The sequence below is a fragment of the Esox lucius genome, chromosome 5 (genome assembly GCF_011004845.1).
Source record: "Esox lucius isolate fEsoLuc1 chromosome 5, fEsoLuc1.pri, whole genome shotgun sequence".
Lineage (NCBI taxonomy): Eukaryota > Metazoa > Chordata > Actinopteri > Esociformes > Esocidae > Esox > Esox lucius.
The window spans coordinates 24990341-25009443 of record NC_047573.1 but is presented as its reverse complement, the minus strand read 5'-3'; the positions used below and the strand labels follow the sequence as shown (position 1 = coordinate 25009443).

The 19103-nt window shown below is 42.8% G+C and overlaps 3 protein-coding genes across 4 annotated transcripts; 2 read left to right on the top strand and 1 right to left on the bottom strand.

Moving 5' to 3' along the window:
• Positions 1 to 870: 870 nt before the first annotated feature.
• On the bottom strand, positions 871 to 1910 carry LOC105021312 (myeloid-associated differentiation marker-like protein 2). Its single transcript, XM_010888888.3, has one exon. The coding sequence runs from the start codon at positions 1777 to 1779 to the stop codon at positions 925 to 927; it is 855 nt and encodes a 284-aa protein (XP_010887190.1). The 5' UTR covers positions 1780 to 1910; the 3' UTR covers positions 871 to 924.
• A 6326-nt stretch (positions 1911 to 8236) lies between these two features.
• LOC105021261 (STIP1 homology and U box-containing protein 1) lies at positions 8237 to 15302 on the top strand. The gene is made up of 8 exons (XM_010888803.3): positions 8237 to 8390; positions 9141 to 9375; positions 9475 to 9673; positions 10616 to 10781; positions 11598 to 11676; positions 11884 to 11940; positions 12447 to 12563; positions 13102 to 15302. The coding sequence occupies exons 2-8, from the start codon at positions 9262 to 9264 to the stop codon at positions 13225 to 13227; spliced, it is 858 nt and encodes a 285-aa protein (XP_010887105.1). The 5' UTR covers positions 8237 to 8390; positions 9141 to 9261; the 3' UTR covers positions 13228 to 15302.
• A 326-nt stretch (positions 15303 to 15628) lies between these two features.
• Positions 15629 to 18733, top strand: crp1 (C-reactive protein 1). Of its 2 annotated transcripts, none has more exons than XM_010888805.3 (3): positions 15629 to 15992; positions 16148 to 16217; positions 16659 to 18733. In XM_010888805.3, the coding sequence occupies exons 1-3, from the start codon at positions 15990 to 15992 to the stop codon at positions 17267 to 17269; spliced, it is 684 nt and encodes a 227-aa protein (XP_010887107.1). In that variant the 5' UTR covers positions 15629 to 15989; the 3' UTR covers positions 17270 to 18733. The 2 variants fall into 2 exon arrangements, with proteins under 2 accessions (XP_010887107.1, XP_010887108.1); XM_010888806.3 differs by having other exon boundaries at positions 15630 to 15992; positions 16662 to 18733.
• The last annotated feature ends 370 nt before the right edge of the window (positions 18734 to 19103 follow it).

The window sequence follows — 19103 nt, the reverse complement described above, 5'->3', positions numbered from 1 at the left end:
TATATATGCAAAATGTATTTGACTTTCAAGTTAGTTATTTAACATTTCTATGAATTGAGCTGGCTTTTTACTATGCTCACTGGGTTTAAAACACTGCTTTCAGGGTATAATGTATGAGGTCTTTGTTTTCTAAATGTGTCTACGATTATAGAACTGTTCAAAAGGCAGAACTATCATGCAATAAATAGTTGAGCAAAGTTACTGGTGCTGGGATACTGGAACATTAGAATTTTCTGATTATTCATATATTTTTTCAGTGCAGTCATTATTTGATAATCAAAGGCCAACAGTATCTGGATACTATCAGCAATTAGGCTGTGGTGATCTGAATTTCCTAGCCTGTACTGATCTGAATCTATTAGATTGTACTGATCTGAATCTATTAGACTGTACTGATCTGAATCTATTAGACTGTACTGATCTGAATCTATTAGACTGTACTGATCTGAATCTATTAGACTGTACTGATCTGAATCTATTAGACTGTACTGATCTGAATCTATTAGACTGTACTGATCTGAATCTGTATGGACCAGGTCTATACTTTTTTCCCATGCATTAACCTGTCAGTGACATTAAGTTGGCCTTTGAGGATTGTTTTATTTGAAGAAATTAAAAGATAGTCCAATTTTATTTCATTATGTTGATTTATTTAAGTGTATTAGTGGAAAACAAAGTGTATACATACGCTCTTTCCAACTTCAAACAAATGTGTGTTCTTGGAACAGACTTGAACAGATTTGTGAAGGAGCATTGTATTGCCTTTTATTGTAAAATGTATGTTTTTAAAATAAAACTTGCTCAACCACATCTTCGTTTGGAGCACCATCCTGCATACCATAGATAACGCAAAAGGCAAATCTATATACAATCAAAATCAATTATTCTACACATTATTTAATGAAAATACAGAGACTTCTAATATCACAACTTGCGATCCAAGACGCTAAAAACCAAGTCAACTACGTAGAGGACAAGATTGACCACAGTACCCACAGTTACCACATCTAGGTCGTCATGGCGACAATAGTCACAGTTCGGCGGATTGTATTCACGGTAGTGCTTGTAACCAAAGACAGGCCAGAGGATGAGGGCAGACAAATACAAAATCACAGCCACTATGTTGAACACTAATTCCAGTTTGTTAAGCCCAATACAAGCTATGAAGCCTTTAAGTAGGCTGCAAAGATTGACGATTACAATGAGCACAGTCACAGGGAAACAGACCACATAGACCACAATGCACCACACCATTGCGGGTGGGCGGAATTCTTTTTCCACACCCAGGAAGTAGTTGGTTGAACCGGCGAGAACGACACAAGTCACAACGGCCTCTGTGAGCCTAAGAATACCCCTCAGGTTGGACAGATAGCCCTTCGGACATTTCATTTTCCTCAGCACGCTGTCGACCAGGAAGACCACGGCAGCAGCCAAAGAGAAGATTACGCAGAAGGAGCTGCTGATGCAGGACAGGCAGCCGAAGACGATGGCGAAGATAAGTGTGGCGGCGGTGACCATGAACGCGCAAAGCATGGTCAAGCCACAGCAGAGGTCGTCCCAGTCTGGCAGACAGGCAGCCAGGAGCACGTTCAAAGCCCTGATCTCAAACACCAGAAGGACCACAGCGACAGCTGCCGAGAAGACCCAGACAAACTGGCAGTAGATTCCGTACGGGTTCACCATCCGACCTCTGAACAGGGGGATGATAAGCGCCAACACGCATAGTATGATCTCCACCAGCCGGAGGACATTGGACAGGATTCTGAAATACTGACACATCTCGGGAACGCTAAATACGCTCAACTTCAGTTCCAAACACGCTGTATCCAAGATTTTCCAAGATGGATGTTCGCTGTCTTCGTCAGCCTTTCTCTTGTGTGACCACACTTCACTTGAGCAGCACAGTGTTATGTCCGTACCGCTGTGTCATACGTTCCTCGCATTCGGATTGAGACGTCCTGTGGACTGTTCCAGACAGTAGTGCGCTGCCAATACGCAGTCCGTTGTTATCCTATGTTTCACACTCGTTATCTTTATTCAAATCCTAGGTTGAGCAGATTCACTATGGAGGAAGGGTTTTCAGCACCCGTGTTAACGAAGCTGTTAGGGAATGAAAAGAAGTGAGACTATGGCACATTCTAAATAGTACTCATAACCAACCTCCATGAAAGTAGATTCACAGGGTGCAGGCTCTTGTGGCCTGGAAACAGCTATAGGTGTAGGCTGCTGCAAATGTAAGCGCAGACAGGCAATTCTGCAATCGCTTGTTTTTATGGGCAGGAAGGAAGTTACATGCAGCTATTTAGACAAGCTTAAGGATACGCAGAATTGCAAAAGCAAGCAGGACACAGACTTCAAAAAGAAGATCCTTCTCTTTGACGAAGAGGTTTCCAGAAGGGCAATGAAAAAAAAAAAAGAGATGAAGGAATTACATCAGCCACTATGCAGAACAGATGAGCTGATATTTTGTTGTGGTCTGTGATGGGGACACAAAAGATGCAGTTTGTGACAGCCTTCTGAACCTTCCAGTCACCAGGACAGCCAGCCGTATAGCTCCCAGTCCAATACAGCACAGGAAAGAAAGAGATCACCATTTAATAGAAACCTGTTCCACAGGCATAGATGTTGGTGTAAGGGGCGGAAATATCTAATTGGGGTTACTAATTAACTTTTCAGTCATCTGGGTTTTGATTGGCTGAGACGAGCAAGGAGTAATTTAAGCATGGAAGACCAACAATAATCTAACAAAAGGCTTATAGGAACAACTTCAAATTTGAAGAACGAAGTTGCCTTTTGAGGCACATCAACTTGAAAAATAAACATGGCAAGGTCAATGGTTAATAATAGCACAATGTTTTTTAATGCAGCATGCTGCATGTAAAGTGAGGTCATCTTGAAACAATCAATGAATGTGACATTGTCCACACAATGTTGCTACATAATCTCCATTTTTTAAAGGTGCATGCAGTCGAATGCCAACTCCTACTCTAAATATGTACTGTATGTTTAGGGAATCTTTTTTACTTTACGTTTCCTTAGTTGGTACAATCTGGTTTGCATGATGTTAATGAAGTTTATAACACCTACCCTGAACCGTGACTGAGTTTATAAACAAATCTGACAATGAAAAGACGGTTAAAAGATTTTTGAATATTGGTAAGAACTAATGCAACTGAGCTCAAACAAGACCTTTCGCACATGACACTTTCAGATGCATCAGGTGTCATTTGATCATCCTACAGATGTCTCTGTAACTTTCTTGGAGTCCATATGGCAAATTAAATTGATTGTACACAAAGTGACCCAGAACCCAGTGGCACCTTTAACAGATATTTCGAGTTTCACTGCAGAGAGGCCAGAGAGAAGGGGGTAAAAATTGTATGTTTGGGATGCTCTGGATCAGCGTATACAGCCATTGAAGAGGAGTGGACCAACATTCCACAGGCCACAATCAACAACCTGATCAAGTCTACGCGAAGGAGATGTTGCACTGCGTGAGGCAAATGGTGGTCACACCAGATACTGACTGGTTTTTGGAACCCCCCGGACCCCCCCAATTCAGTGAAACTGCACATTTTAGAGTAACCTTTTATTATGGCCAGCCTAAGGCACACCTGTGCAATTTATCATGCTGTCTAATCAGCATCTTGATATGCCACACCTGTGGGGTGGATGGAATATCTCAGAAAAGTACTCACTAACACAGATTAAACAGATTTGTGAACAATATTTGAGAGAAATAGGCCTTTTGTGTACATAGAGAAAGTCTTAGATCTTTGAGTTCAGCTCATGATAAATGGGGGCAAAAACTAAAGTTTTGCGTTTATAATTTTGTTGAGTGTATATATATATATTGAGGTTTACACCATATGTGTTCAATTGAAAGATAACAGTTTTCACATGGCACTTTTCACAAACGGGCCAGGAGCATGGCTGGTCAGACAATTTATAGAAAACAGGTAAAACTCTAAATGAATTCTATGCCCTATCATTGGACAACTTCAGACGTATTCATTTATCTGGTTGTACATACACATGTGATCTCAACATTTCTCAGCAAGATAAATTACTGATAAAAAAGTTATCCTATTTTCATGCACCTCAGAAGAGGCCAGGGTGGTGTTAAATCTCCTAATGATATTAGAGACTATAAATGACAGGCTATCTGCTGTGGTTAACGTGAGTTTGACACATCTTTATTCAAATCCTTGGAAGAGTAAATATACGTAACCTATGGAGAAGCTGTTCTGCATTATCACTGTACACTTTAAGAATTTCATGGAATCAAAAAAGATGTGGTTGTGGCACTTCAAAATAAAATGCAGTATACAGTAGTTTTCTATTTGTCTATTTACCTGTTTTTATATGAACCTTCCTGTATAATGCCATGGAAATGTCCATCAATATTGTAAGTATCACCAATACATTCCATATTGATAATTTCATCTTAAATGTTTAATATTATGACAGATTTATCAGAGACCAAAAATGTTGATTTCTTTCCACAATAAAAAAGGACATAAACCATATTTTAAAGTACTTTATTCCGTAGAAAAATGAGCAGGAAAGGCTATGGTCTATATATTACAGTAAAACAGTCAGACAGAGTGACCGAAAGGAAAGAGACTCGTTGACCCCAGAGGTCCGCTATGAGCGTTTGAAGCCACATATCCCAAGCAAGGTAAACACCAAGTCCACTATAAAGAGAATCAGATTGACGTATGTCATGAATGCCACCATAAACTGAATGGCCCAGATACAATAGCTTCCAGGACAGTCACTGGGACGAGGGTTGCCCCTGAAGGTATAAATAGGCCAGATGATTGCAGCACCAGTGTAGAGTACCACAGAAATGACCAGAAATATAAACGAAAATCTGTCTACACTAAATGGCAAACAGTTCTTAATTTTCTTAAGGATGTTGGTCATGATGATGATAGGAATGATTGGGAAGGGAATGACATAGGCAACGATGCACATGATCAAGGCCGGTTTCCCATCATAACCTGTGAGGGAGATAAAAATAATGCAGCTCACAAAAGCCTCCAGAACCTTCCAGAAGCCGGGCAAAGCAGCCAGGTAGGACCCCGTCTTCTTGTCTAAGAACTTATCTTTCACCACCTCTAAGATGTAGACCACACTGCACAGTAGGGCGAGGATGGCGATCACAATCGAGTACACACAGTTTCGGCAGGCGTAGAAGTTGGCGTACATGACGAAGACGGACGTGGTTGTTAGGGCGGAGGACATGGCCATTCCCGAGGTGAAGTCATTCCAGTCCATACAGAACCCGAGAAGGATGTGAAGCATGAACATCTCGATGACCGTGATGATGAGGGTCATTAGGGGGGAGAAGGACCAGATGAACATGGCATAGTTCCAGTAGGTGTGTTGAGTCTCCCCCTGAAAGGCAGCTAGTAGAAAGGTGACGAGGCACAGGGTTATCTGAGCCATATGCAAAGCCCCTCGTCCACTTATCAGTGAGGAAGGGGTGAAGATTGCTTTGGAAATCATCTCTTTAATAGTATCCATCGTCGGGGTGTTGAGATGTCTTCTTTTGGGATTTCTTGACAGCGGAGTTGCGGAGTGTCTTTGTTTGAGCTAATCTTGTATCTGTTCCCCAGCTGGTACAATGTACTTTGCATGATATTCATGTCATGTGTAATGTCCATACAGACTTGAACACTTCAGTGAGCTTGGAGAGAAAGTGTATTTGCAAACCATACATGATAACAATGCATGCATACAGTAGAAGACTGGAAATACGATCGAGAATTACAACAAATGTTACTGTTCTTTTGGGCTTGCAAGTGTAACTCGTTAGACTTTTTTTAGACAGGTGCAAGGGAGGAACACTATGATAACTGTCGATGTAAAAAGGGCTTTATAAAATACATCTGATTGACAAATTGAATAGGGTAGAGAGGCTTTGTCTGAGTTATTTGCTCATCTCTGTCACCTTTCTGTCAACTAGGCAGTACATTGAACAAAATACTTTCAAATAGGGTTGTTAAGATCCTGATTAATTGGCTAGTTAAGAGGTTGGTGAAGAGGCTGGCTAAGATCCTGGTAAATTGGCAGGTTAAGAGGTTCGTTAAGAGACTGGTCAAGTGGCTGGTTTGGTCAAATTTCTGAAAGACAGAGCGTTCTATTCAAGCTTGGAAATAGTCCATTATGACCTAATTGGTAGAGTATGACTCAGGCAACTCTAGCGTTGTAGGTTTATTCCAGTAGTGGATTAGCTTGAAAAAGTATGAAAATGTATGCACGCATTACTGTAAGCTGTTCCAGATAAGAACTCCTGCTAGAATGAACAAATGAAATGACCTCTGACACGTGCAGACTTGGAATTCCCTTTCATGGATAGGATGAAGCTACTATACATTTATTACCCATCACAAACCAACAGACTACCGAAGTCAAGCACTCATGAGTAGGGTGTGATTAAATATTGAATTGCCGACGATGTATTGAACATGATACATATAGTAAATAGACAATATACAGCAGGTTTCCTTTTTTAAAGCACCCAGATTGGACCTGTGCGTGGACGTGTTTGACACACTGATAATACACATCTGCATGCGTAGATATCATTCATCAGTGTAAAAAAAACGTATGGCTGTGCCAGTGTCCTGAAATACCATTCATTGACCATAGTGTTATAGTTGACCATTGTTTCTCAAAACCCGTCACCAAGCCCTTGTTCTGGACACCACCCTATGCTTTTAATACTGGATCATAAAAATGTCAAATGACACCACGGTTATATGCCTGATAACCAACAATGAAGAGTCAGCCTAAAGGGAGAAGATAAGCAAAGTGATGGTCTACATAACCAACAATGAAGAGTCAGCCTAAAGGGAGAAGATATGCAAAGTAATGGTCCATAGAACCAAGGACTTGTCATGTACCATAAATCAAGAGGGCACCCCAGGGACTCTACCTGTTGTTCCACCTGGGTCCAGTGTTAATAAGCTGCTCCAAACAATTAAGGGAACACTTAAATCACACATCAGGTCTCGATGAATGAAATCTATTAAAGATCTAAGTCTTTACTGTACATTGTGTAATTCGATGAGAACAAAATGACATAACAATGGTCAGTAGAAACCAAAATCACCAACCGATTGAGGGCTGGATTCAAACTCACACTGAAAATCTAAGTAAACAACAGAAAATCACAGGCTGTTCCAACTTGCGTGAATTTCATCACAGCAACTGATAACGTGACTCAGTAGTGTTTATGGCCCCCATGTGCCTGTATGCATTCCTGACAATGTCTTGGCATGCTCCTGATGAGACGACGGATGGTGTCCTGGGGGATCTCCTCCCAGAACTGAATCTGGGCATCAGTGAGCTCCTAGGCTGTCTTTGGTGTTACTTGGGGGTGTCGGATGCACTGATACATAACATCCCAGAGGTTCTCAATTGGATTCTGGTCTGGGGAATGTGAGGACCAGTCAATGGCATCACTTCCTTCGTCATCCAGGAACTGCCTACACACTCTGGCCACATGAGGCTGGGCATTGTCCGGCACCAGGAGGAACCCAGGGCCCACTGCACCAGCATAAGGTCTGATGATGGGACTGAAGATTTCATCCTGGTGACTAACAGTAGTCAGGGTAACGTTGGCGAGCATGTGTAGGTCTGTGTGACCCGCCAGTGATATGTGTCCCCAGACCATCACTGACCCACCGCCAAACCGGTCATGCTGGATGATGTTGCAGGCAGCACAATGTTCACCATGGTGTCTCCAGACTCTTTCACGTCTGTCACATGTGCTCAGTGTGAACCTGCTCTCATCTGTGAAGAGAATTGGGGGCTAATGACGAACCTGTCAATTCTGGTGAATGCCAATCGAGCTGCCCAGTGCTGGGCTGTGACCATAGGTCCCACTAGAGGATGTCGGGCCCTCATGCCATCCTCATGGAGTCTGTTTCTGACAGTTTGGTCAGAAAAATGCACACTGGAGGTAATTTTGTAGGACTCTGGCAGTGTTCCTCCTGTTCTTCCTTGCTCAAAGTGCATTAGTTGTCACTTTCATTTGCACCAAAACAGGTGACATTGATTCACAATTGCTTATGCTTCCTAACTGGAAATATTGATATCCCTGAAGTTCAATTTATTTGTACTAACCATGTTTTGAAGTTTAAGTTTGCCTTGGACTACATGCTGAAACTTTCAAAACACTTGAAACTAGACGGTTCGCCAAACAACGGCCTGAACGTAACTCCGGGGCTTCCGTCGTTTATATCGTGACGTCAGCATAACAACAAACTTGCTAGCTCTTAGTCGTGACAGCTCAATGGGGAAAGCAAATCAATTAAGAATTGACATCGAAAAATATTGCTACATCAACCGTCTGTATGTGACATTTCATTGAAAAGGTGAGATTGAAATGCTTCTCTTTTGTAGATTACAACAATAAGTAGTAACGCATTGGTTTACTTGCTAATTCAATGTTTATTTTGAGCTAGCTATATTGGCTAGCCCTTAACGTTAGCTAGCTAGCTGCGTAACATTATCGAAATTCTTTCCGCTAACATTACTAGCTAGTTTTTTCCCCGTTGGTGTTAGTGGGCTTTGTATCGATTTGGAGTTTGCGACGGGGCTTGTTAGTTAGCTAGGGTAGTTGGCTTCCTCTAGAATTTAAAAAACTTACAAACGAACGCATGGGGTGAAGAGAGATTACGCTGTTAATAACGCGGCTAACTTTAGCCTTAGCATGGATATCATGATTAGACCAACGTCAGCAATTAAACTTAACTGCTAGCTACCTCTCAAGCATAGATAGTTGCATAGCTACTGTACTTTACAGAACATAACCAACCACGTTTACTGTACGTTGTCATTAACTAACTTTAGCTAAATTGATGTATACAAAATATTGCAAAATGAACGACATTTTGACAATGGGGTTCCTTTCACTTTCATCGCTGAGTGAGGTTGTGACCGGCTTTTCTCAACGACTTCAGCAGCTTGCACAGCCATACAACAGTGATGAGGCTGCGAATTGTGAGAACTGTTTATGAGTTGCCACAGCGACTGCAGCTCATCACACGTGCTCAACGCAGTGCAGGTGCATTGCAGCAACAGCGCATCGGCTAGTGCCTGATACCCGTCTTACTATTTTTTAGTTGGTGAGAAGACAAAGATCAGCCCTCGGCCATTCTTCCACCTAACAGCCAGCCAGCCGGAGCGACGGGGAACAGGATAGGGAAGCAGCGCGGAGCCGGCGCCGCGGAGCCACCGGAGAAGATGGCAGGTAGCCCTGAAAAGAGTTCCACCGCACAGGAGCTGAAAGAGCAGGGCAACCGGCTGTTCCTCTGCCGCAAGTATCAGGAGGCTGCCACCTGCTACAGCAAAGCTATCGTGAGTAGCAAGCCAGTACTGCCCATTATATAATAGACTATAGGTTGATGTCCATCTAGAAACCGTATGTGTGTGTGTGTGTGTGTGTCCTACTAACAGAACCGTAACCCGTCAGTGGCGGTGTACTATACCAACCGGGCTTTGTGTCACGTGAAGCTGCAGCAGCACGACAAGGCCCTGGCAGACTGCAAGCACGCGCTGGAGCTGGACCCCCAGTCGGTCAAGGCCCACTTCTTCCTGGGCCAGTGTCACCTGGAGCTGGAGAGCTACGATGAGGCCATCGGCAACCTGCAGAGAGGTCCGAATCAACCCCAATGGGCAGTCTGTTGGACAACAGAAAAGCCTGGGGCTACGTGAACATAGTTACTTATAGTTGGTGTGCTAGGAATGCCTTTAGAGTTGTAATGGATGTGATTGGTATCGAGGGAATTGAATTGAAAAAAAAGAATACAAATATAGAACTAGTGCCACTGTGCGCCACACCGCTGTTGTTTTTGTTTAGTTGACGAGCTGCGGTGTGGAGTGTCAGGGACATGATGAACACGACACAGGCAAACCTGCTACCGTCAATATGGAAAAAAGATGTATTGAGGCTCAGATCATGACCTATGTTCTGAACCATGTTGCCTCAAATAGCCCACCTAGCTAGCTGCTTGTTATCTAACTAACACAGAAACTAGAGACAGTGAAAAAACATAACCTGTAAATGTATGGGATGTCAAACTGTTGTGACTGTGCTGTCCCTCTCCACTATCGAGGAGTTGAGATGATGGTTGGTAAGTGGCGGTTGCCTTGTGACTGAGGCGCTGGGTCCAGTCAAAGACTAGAGAAACTGAGGGACAGATGCAGGCACGGTGACTTACGCTAGCAACAGAAACGTCCAGCTTCCATTGATTCAACAGTCTGTTTGTTTATCTGCAAAGTCTTGTATTGACTTTATCAATCCAAGCAAACGGTGTCACTTTTTTTGTTGAAATATAAACACATTGATTTATTAATAAAACTGTTATTTCTTGATTATGTTCATAAGTTGGTTACATGGTTATACAGTAATTGTGCCTCTATGTCTCTGGCATTAAAAGGGCTATGCTCTACCAATTAAACTGAAAAAGGACCATATTAAAGGACCACAAGCTGGGTGTCTGTAAAAGCACTTTGTTACAACTGCTGGTGTAAAAAGGGATTTATAGATCATTTTGATTGTTTGATTGATTAAAGTCTGGACCACTTGTGTCTGCAGCGTATAACCTGGCCAAGGAGCAGAGGCTGAATTTTGGAGATGACATTCCGAGTGCCTTGCGGATTGCCAAGAAAAAGCGCTGGAACAGCATTGAGGAGAAGCGAATCAACCAGGAGAACGAGCTGCATGCCTATCTCACCAAGCTCATTCTGGCCGAGAAGGAGAGGTGAGGGAGTAAAGAGGCTGATATGTATATTCCTATAGGGAGATCAGCATCGCCGTCACTGGCCTCATTTAGTTGATAGATTGATAGGCTGTTGGTTGACCAGATTTATTTAAGCAATTGGTAGTTGCTAATGTATATTTTTAATGGTGAAAATTGTGATGCATCCTGAACCTCGGGTGTATGTCAACGTCCAAATTAGACGTATTAAAATTACTTTAGAAATCTGTCACCCATCCTCCAAACTGCACAGCGTCTGGCAGGCTTGTGTGGCACCCAGCAAGTTCTCACAAACTTCCATGAGACTCCATGTATTAGTGGCTGAAATGTAGATAAATGTTATATTTCGACACATTCAATATGTCTATGTGAGATGTTAGGTTATGTTTTCTATTTTAGTAAAACTAACATGTGTGGGCATTGCAGTGGTATTAAAACAGAAACCGTTCACTTTATAATGATATAGGGTAAAGACATATTGTGTTCTTATGAAAGATCTGTCATTCAAGCCTATTTTCCTGTATTCTATAGCTCTTTTTTTGGGGGGGGGGGGGGGTCTGTTAAAAGGAGTTTTGAAAGCTATCCAGATCCCTATCACTTCATTTCAACATGTATGGTCTGTCTATACTTTGGGGGAAAACACATTTACATATCCTATGCAAGTTTCGACACAGTCATTTGTGAAGCTAACGCTTGGGACCTGCTGGAGAAAGTCTTGGTTAATGCATTACAATCTCCCAGTGGATTTTCTGTGTTTTTGATCACAACCCCTGGGAATCTGCAGTGAAGGATTCTAGCAACTCGCTGTCTATTTTTCAGGCAGGTGGAGGGTTGCCTGGAAAACAAGGTGGCGGACAGTCAGGAGGGAAGCGACGTTGCCAAGATCAAGTCAAAACATGTACGTCGTGCGTGCGTGTGCTTGTTCCTACGTGTACATTCAGGGACCACTGGCCTCATTGCACATAGCACTGTGAATCCGCACTGCCACCGTGTGGCGTGTGGTTCTGTATTCCATTGATATTGAATGCGCCGTTTCTCCGTGCCCCATTGATTGTGAATAGCGTTCGTATTAATGCCTCGCCAAATCTGCTCTTCTCCTGAACAGGACAAGTTCCTTAATGACATGAATGAGCTGTTTTCACAAGTGGATGAGAAGAGAAAAGTGAGTGATTTGTTAAGCTCTTTTGTCATTAGAGTGCCATAGAGCTCTATTCATTGTTGAAATACAGTCAGTATTATTCTTGATGTGTCATTACACACTGTTTTCATTTAGAAAAAAAACAGTCTGTCCACACGGTTTCTATGATATACCGAACCGCTTAGCTGTGCCAGTGTTATAGTTACCAGAATAGACTGGCCTTGTCCATCTCCAGTTTCCAGTCCAAACAGTTTGTAAGGCAACCAACACTTCAGGTTTCATGTTGAGGCCTGTTTTGTATTATAGGGAATACAGATAGGGCCATGGACTTAGTGCTTGTCATTGTCCATTAACCGGACCCTGTCTCTCCTCTGTCAGCACTGCTGTTTCGAACCTGCTGTTCTGTAGCAAAATGTTTTACAACCAGCACTATTCGGATGAACAGGACCCAGATCTACATGGCGTCTGGGGTGTCGTATGTAGAAGTGTCTCTTGCAAGTACTGTATGCGTGTTTTCGTGAACCCTCCAGAAGCGGGAGATTCCTGATTACCTGTGTGGGAAGATCAGCTTTGAGCTGATGAGGGAGCCCTGCATCACACCCAGTGGGATCACCTACGACCGCAAAGACATCGAGGAGCACCTGCAGGTACCACCCCTAACAGTCACCGCGTAGACAACCTACTCAGCTACTGAATCAATCCATTCACCGTTGTGCCATCACCAGGGCGCAATACTGCCATTTCAAAGAAACTCTCTGGAGCCACCTGTTAAGGCTTTTAACATGTACTATACTGACATTTTACATTTACATTATTTAGCAGTTTCCCCTACTATAGTGACGGTTTTGAGTGCGTTTGTTTTCATACAGCCAGTTTGGTCCATTTATAGTCTGTTTATTAGCTTACAGGTTTTTATTTTATTTACATTTCCTATGGTTTATTTGACAGTGATGAAAGATAGTGGTGAGTGTTTGTGCTCAGAGGGCGGTAGGCTGGACTCTGACCCACACAGTGGCCCCCCAGGCCAGGCTGACAGCTCCAGTGATTAAGATTGCCCCCCCCCCCCCCCCATGTCTTTTCCCTGGAACACTCCTGCTTATGAAATAGTTCCCAGTACAAACTAATCATCCACATGAAACTACATTGTAATAAAACAGAGACTCCTGTTCCCTCCGACCTCTGCAGCGAGTCGGGCATTTCGACCCGGTCACCCGGAGTCCTCTGACCCAGGACCAGCTGATCCCCAACCTGGCCATGAAGGAGGTCATCGATGCCTTCATCCAGGAGAACGGTTGGGTGGAGGACTATTGAACCCCCGTATCCTGGCCTTGGCTCAGAAACCCACACAACCCAGAACGTGGACCCACACCAGAAGTGTACACACTTACAAAAGAAAAAGGATGACCGGAGAAGCAGAGTTTTCTAGAATTTCTTCTGGACATGCACTTTACACACAGGAGGGGGCGAGGGAGTATTATGGACTGCCAAATTACAGCCCTTTGTTGAGGCAAAGGCTCTCAGTTGCTTTTCTTTTTTTTTTCTTCCTGAATCTGTTTTTCTCTCCCCCTGACTCCTTCAGTCTTCTCTTTCAGAATCAGGAGGCATGTTTCTCAGGTCTCTCCCTGTAACCTCTCTCCCTCCTCTTTCTCCTCTCAGTGCCACAATGCTGTCTGAACACACTACTCTGCACTCAGGTGTTTCAGAACCTTTTAATGTTAAAGCTTCCAATCTCCTCAAACATATGCATCAGAACTATCGACCCCAACCAGGAACATATTGGCCTTTAAACTGGCTCCTACTCCAGTGCTGATTTCTGAATAATAAAAAAAACGGTATAGCAGTATAGTATATGATTAAACCATAATTACAAATGTCACACAAATTTGCATTGTTGGTGATTGTCCAACAATCACCAACAAGTGCATTGACCAACAAATTAGCATTGTTGGTCAATGCAAACATTTTATTATGTAAACACTAGTGTGGGGGGGGTTTATGCAGGAAAATACGAAACGTGTGTAATGGATTATAGAAAACTGACCAATCGAAAACAAAGTTTGCGTCACTCTTTGCTCTGGTGTCATAACAACAAACTGGATTGGTCCTTTATTGCATTCTGTCAGTCCCTCATAGTGAACTGGTATATTATGCAGAATGGTCTTCCCTGCCTTCCTGCCAGGCCTCCCCAGGTGCATTACACTTTACTTTTTAACCCTGAACTGGCCCACCTGATTCAGTTAGTCAACTAATCATCTAACTAATGACTTTGACTAATTTATTCTGGTTTTCCAGTTTTGCGTTTGAAGTTGAAACATCTCAGGAGGTCCTTTGAGAGGTTTGTGAATTCCGGGGTTAAGCAGATTTTATTTGACAATGACATGTTGTGGCAGTAGTGTGAAATGGCATTATTTTTTTATCATCAAAAAGGTGTTTTGTATGATTGACTGAATTCCACTGAAAAAGTGCTGCACAATGGGCCTCTAAATCAGTAGGTCTCAACTCTGCCTGGGGAGTGCAGCTGGTTTTCTATTGTACCTGGTATTTCATTGCGTTCACCTGGAGGTTTAAATTAGTCCTTGGTTTGAGGGCTTGAATGATAGCCTGCAGTCGTCGTGTTCCTCGGGCCTGGGGTTGAGGACCACTGTATGGTTAAAATGTCATCACTTCATAGTAAAGGTGACCATGCATTGCTTACCTTTTTGTTTGAAAGTTCCTGAACCATGTTTTGAAAGCCTGCTGTACTTGCTGTTCTCTGAGACCGTAGGTCTGTGCACTTGGACAATGTTTTTGGCTGATGGCTGGAAGTGCAACTGCCACTACCCCATAATATGAAAATAGATTTTTCTAAGCATGAGGTCTTTAAGCATTGATTTCTGAATTGTCCCGCATTACTTTGCATTGTGCAACCCCAGCCCTACATGACTTCACAACCATCAGACTGTAATGCTAGGAATTAACAAGACCGTCAAACGTAAGAATAACAACTGACTTCAAGTTCAAGGCAGTGGCTTTCTCAAATACCTTGAGTTTCCTGTACCATCTCCTTTTATTTGAAAGTGTCTTATTTTAATAAGTTTATGCTGGAAGGGGACAATCGCCAACAAACGACATTGCAGTATCTTGACTAGCTGCTTTGAAATCTCTGCCATTGACAGATGCTTTTTTTTGAGATTTCACAATTAGTTTACATGAATCCCCTTTGCCTCAAGTGAATGTATGTGACTTTAGTGAGCTGCAGGTTTTGTGATGGGTTGAGAATGCCGGCTGTGTACACTGTTTGCTTGTGGATTTCTGATTTTATTTCTTGAACAGACAGATTGGCTTTTTGAGGATGCCTGGAGTGATTGAGGGAAAAAAATGTATTAAATGTAGATATGTTAATAATAGACGTGCTTGGTTTGTTCTTTTGTCTCTGTGTGAAATATTTGATTATGCTCACACTATTGAGTACCTCCTGCGAGCCACTGCGTTTCTTCCTGTTAGCTGGGTACTTAATCCCTCATCATTATCCTTTGTCTGTCTGTCAGCATTAAAAATCAGACCGCTAGAGATAACTGCCTAAATAAGGAAAACGCTTGACGCCCATGCTTGTAGAAATTGGCTGCAGAAATTGGAGTGAGTTTAATGACGGAAACCACTCAACTTGCTGACGGTTTCCCCAACATCTTATGTCTGCCTCCTTTACCAGGTCTCAACGGAATCGAACTACTCTGGTAGATAATAGGCAGTCACCTGTTGGAAACCACAAGGTTCCAGGACCTTACAGGTCACCCTTATTAAACCCTGACGTGACTTAATTGGCACGCTCCCACAATCACATGCCTCGGAACAGGGACCAAACAGTGCCCGCAAGCGTGTGCCAGTTAACACAAACAGAACAGTGTCACCCAGACCCAAGCCTCTTCACACACACCGGGTCCATTGTTAGCACATCCGTCCACTGAAGTGATGTAATGGTCTGGTACTAGGAGGGACGAGCTGTAGTAGCCTACAGACCGCATTAAGAATTGACAGGCGTGACGGAGTGAGCTAGCAATCACAAGGCCTCAGTGGAATAACAACCTTCTGTCGACATGGTAAGAGCAATACTGTCTTTCGAGTGTCGGGGCATTTTGTTTGCTAGTAAGAAATGCTGTGTTAAGTACACAATGTATTTACTACTTTTTATTGTTTTCACAATGACTGTAGTGATGGCAGGTTTGACATTAGTGATATGTGTTTGTTGTGGTAGATGAGGGAAAAGACAGCGTTCAGGGCCATTCTCCTACTGGGACTCGTTGGTGTCACCTCAGCCAATGAAGGTACTGTACGTTGGGTTGGTAGGAATCTGATCTACTCAAAGACGGCCGCAACAATACTTTGTTTCTCATTACTTTTTATAGACAATAGAGATGAGCAAGTTCATACAATTGTTGTTGGTAAATTCGCATAGGGTATAATTAATGCTATACAATATGCAATATATTACATAACTCACATGGCTTTACATGGAAAATGTGTCTTCAGAGAGCATACAGAGACTTGTCCTTTGTCTTAATTCATCTTATGTGAAGCTGACTTTTTGGACGAGCTGGTAACCATCAGTAGACCGATAACGGTTGGTTAAGGTGTTGGACTGATAGTCGCAGACGCCTGGTTCAAGTCCCATGATAACCAATGCCTTTTCATTTGCCTTGGAAGGCGCGTCGACTTCCCCAGTCACTCTAATAAACCCTACATGTTTTCTGTGTTGCTGTTCATAGCAGGTCTGGGTGGTAAAGTGTTGGTCTTCCCCTACGAGACGGACTTCAGCTTTGTGGCGCTCATCCCCCAGAAGGAGATGGGCCTACAGGCGTTCACGCTGTGCATGCGTGTGGCCACCGAGCTGGAGGGCGAGCGGCAGATCATCCTGTTCGCCTACCGCACCCCCGACTACGACGAGCTCAACGTGTGGCGCGAGAAAGACGGACGCGTCTCCTTCTACCTGAGCGGTGACGGCGCCTTCTTCCGCCTGCCGCCGATAACCACGTTCAGAACAAGCCTCTGCCTCACCTGGGAGTCCCTCACCGGGCTGGCCGCCTTCTGGGTGGACGGCCGACGCAGCACCTACCAGGTGTACAAGCGCGGCCACACCATCCGACCCAAGGGGACCGTCCTTTTGGGGCAAGACCCGGACAAACACCTGGGAGACCTGGAGGCGGTGCAGAGCTTCGTGGGGGAAGTGACCGACCTCAACATGTGGGACTATGTGCTGACCAGAAGCCAGATCCAAGCCCTGCATTATGGACATAAGATCGCCAAGGGTAACGTCTTCGACTGGGCCACCATCCAGTACCAGCTCAACGGAAACGTAATGGTGGTGGATGATGACTGACTTGGCGTGGAAGAGTCGCAAGCCAGCGCGGACGTGACCCGTTTGTGCGTCCACGATGGACTCCTGCTGACCTTTTTGTTCGCTCTGGTCTTCTAGATTGTTTGCTTCACGTCTTAAGCAATTAACCGTGTTTACTCGTAAAGTACTTGCGGTTCATAAGGCTGGCATATCTTTTTGTAATGTTGATTTGAAAAGGTTGCTTGAGGATCCGTGTAGGGGTTCTGCCAATGGAAACTGTAGTTTAAACGAAATGTTTTGAAGGGTTTTTCAAATGGCCCCTTATAATAGTTCCTGAAATAACTTTGAGGAACGTACCCCCTTCTAATAGGGTTGTTTTGAAGAAGTGATAGGCCAAAAGTTTATATTTAAAGAATGTCTAAAAAGAACCTCCCGGGAACCTTTCCCCTTTAGAGTGCATTTGTATGTAGAGCAAAACCAGAAGATTTCAAAAGATCCTTCATGAAACAGACACATTTAGCAGTCCTTTTTTAGACCAATGTAACTTCCTTTGATAACCATAAGGTTTCCCTTATTTTATTAGCAATTTAGTCATGAAAATGTGGTACACAGTAGTTGAGGTTTGTCTGCTCTTGGAGCCTGCTTTGTCATTTGTTCATTCAATATGCAAATTACATTCTTATTTTGTTGCATACCTTATTTAGTTATTGTTTTTGAAGCTTTATATGCTAGGCCTCAAGAAACTAGTAATTTTAATAGCCCTTATTGTTGATAAAATCTAACCACAAGGTGGCAGTATATGCTAACCTCTATGCAGTGAGTGTCGTTATAGATATTGTCTGATGATGCTTGCTTTGACATTCCTATGCTTGAGATTTCAATTGCTTTTGTTCCCAATAATGTCTAAAGCTGCAATGTTTAAATGAAGCTTGTCCTTTTAGTTTTTGGTTAATTTTATTCTTTAAAAGTAACAATATTGTTTCATTATATTGAACAATATGCAAACCAGGATAAGTAAGCCAGTGAGAGTGAAATTGTATGAATAAAATGTGAAGGGAAGAGTGAATTGTTTCTGTAATTAAACATGTAAATGTGCTTTGAGACAGCAGCAATTGCGTTTAAAAGCTGTATTGTTATAATATTGCCATTGGTTAGCACACTCCCACTCAAATTCTCAAGGTGTAAACTGATGTAAGAATGCTTTTGGGCCTGAAATTAAATTGTGTCATGTGCATAACTAAAAGTGTTTGTTATAAAAGAGAAAGTGGGTACTTTTTCAGCATTGCTTTTATAGCTATAATTGCAGGTTCACATACAGACAACAAAATCGAATGTGTTCCATTGTTTTAGCTTGTGTTCTTATAAAAGGGTGCTCTAACATAAATTTACTTTAAGTATGTGTTGAATGGCCCGTAATCCCATAGTGGTTTGGAAGGTGAACGCTTTCTGATTCAAATGCTTTTTGTTTAAACTGCAGAATGCCCCTTTAAAAAAAGTCAACAGAAAGCTGTGATCCACACTATTGTCATTTTTTCATTAAAATCTATGAATTGCCATGGTGGAAAGCTGCCAACCTTGAGTGTAATAGGTTTACATTTCAATGGCACTGTACCTGAACATATTTACTCTGGCATATCCTGTCAGAACATACAGTGTGGAGAACAAGTATTTGATACACTGCCGATTTTGGAGGTTTTCCCACGTACAAAGCATGTAGAGGTCTGTCATTTTTATCATAGGTACACTTCAACTGTGAGAGACGGAATCTAAAACAAAAATCCAGTAAATCACATTGTATGATTTTGAAAGAATTAATTTGCATTTTATTGCATGACATAAGTATTTGATCACCTACCAACCAGTAAGAATTCTGGCT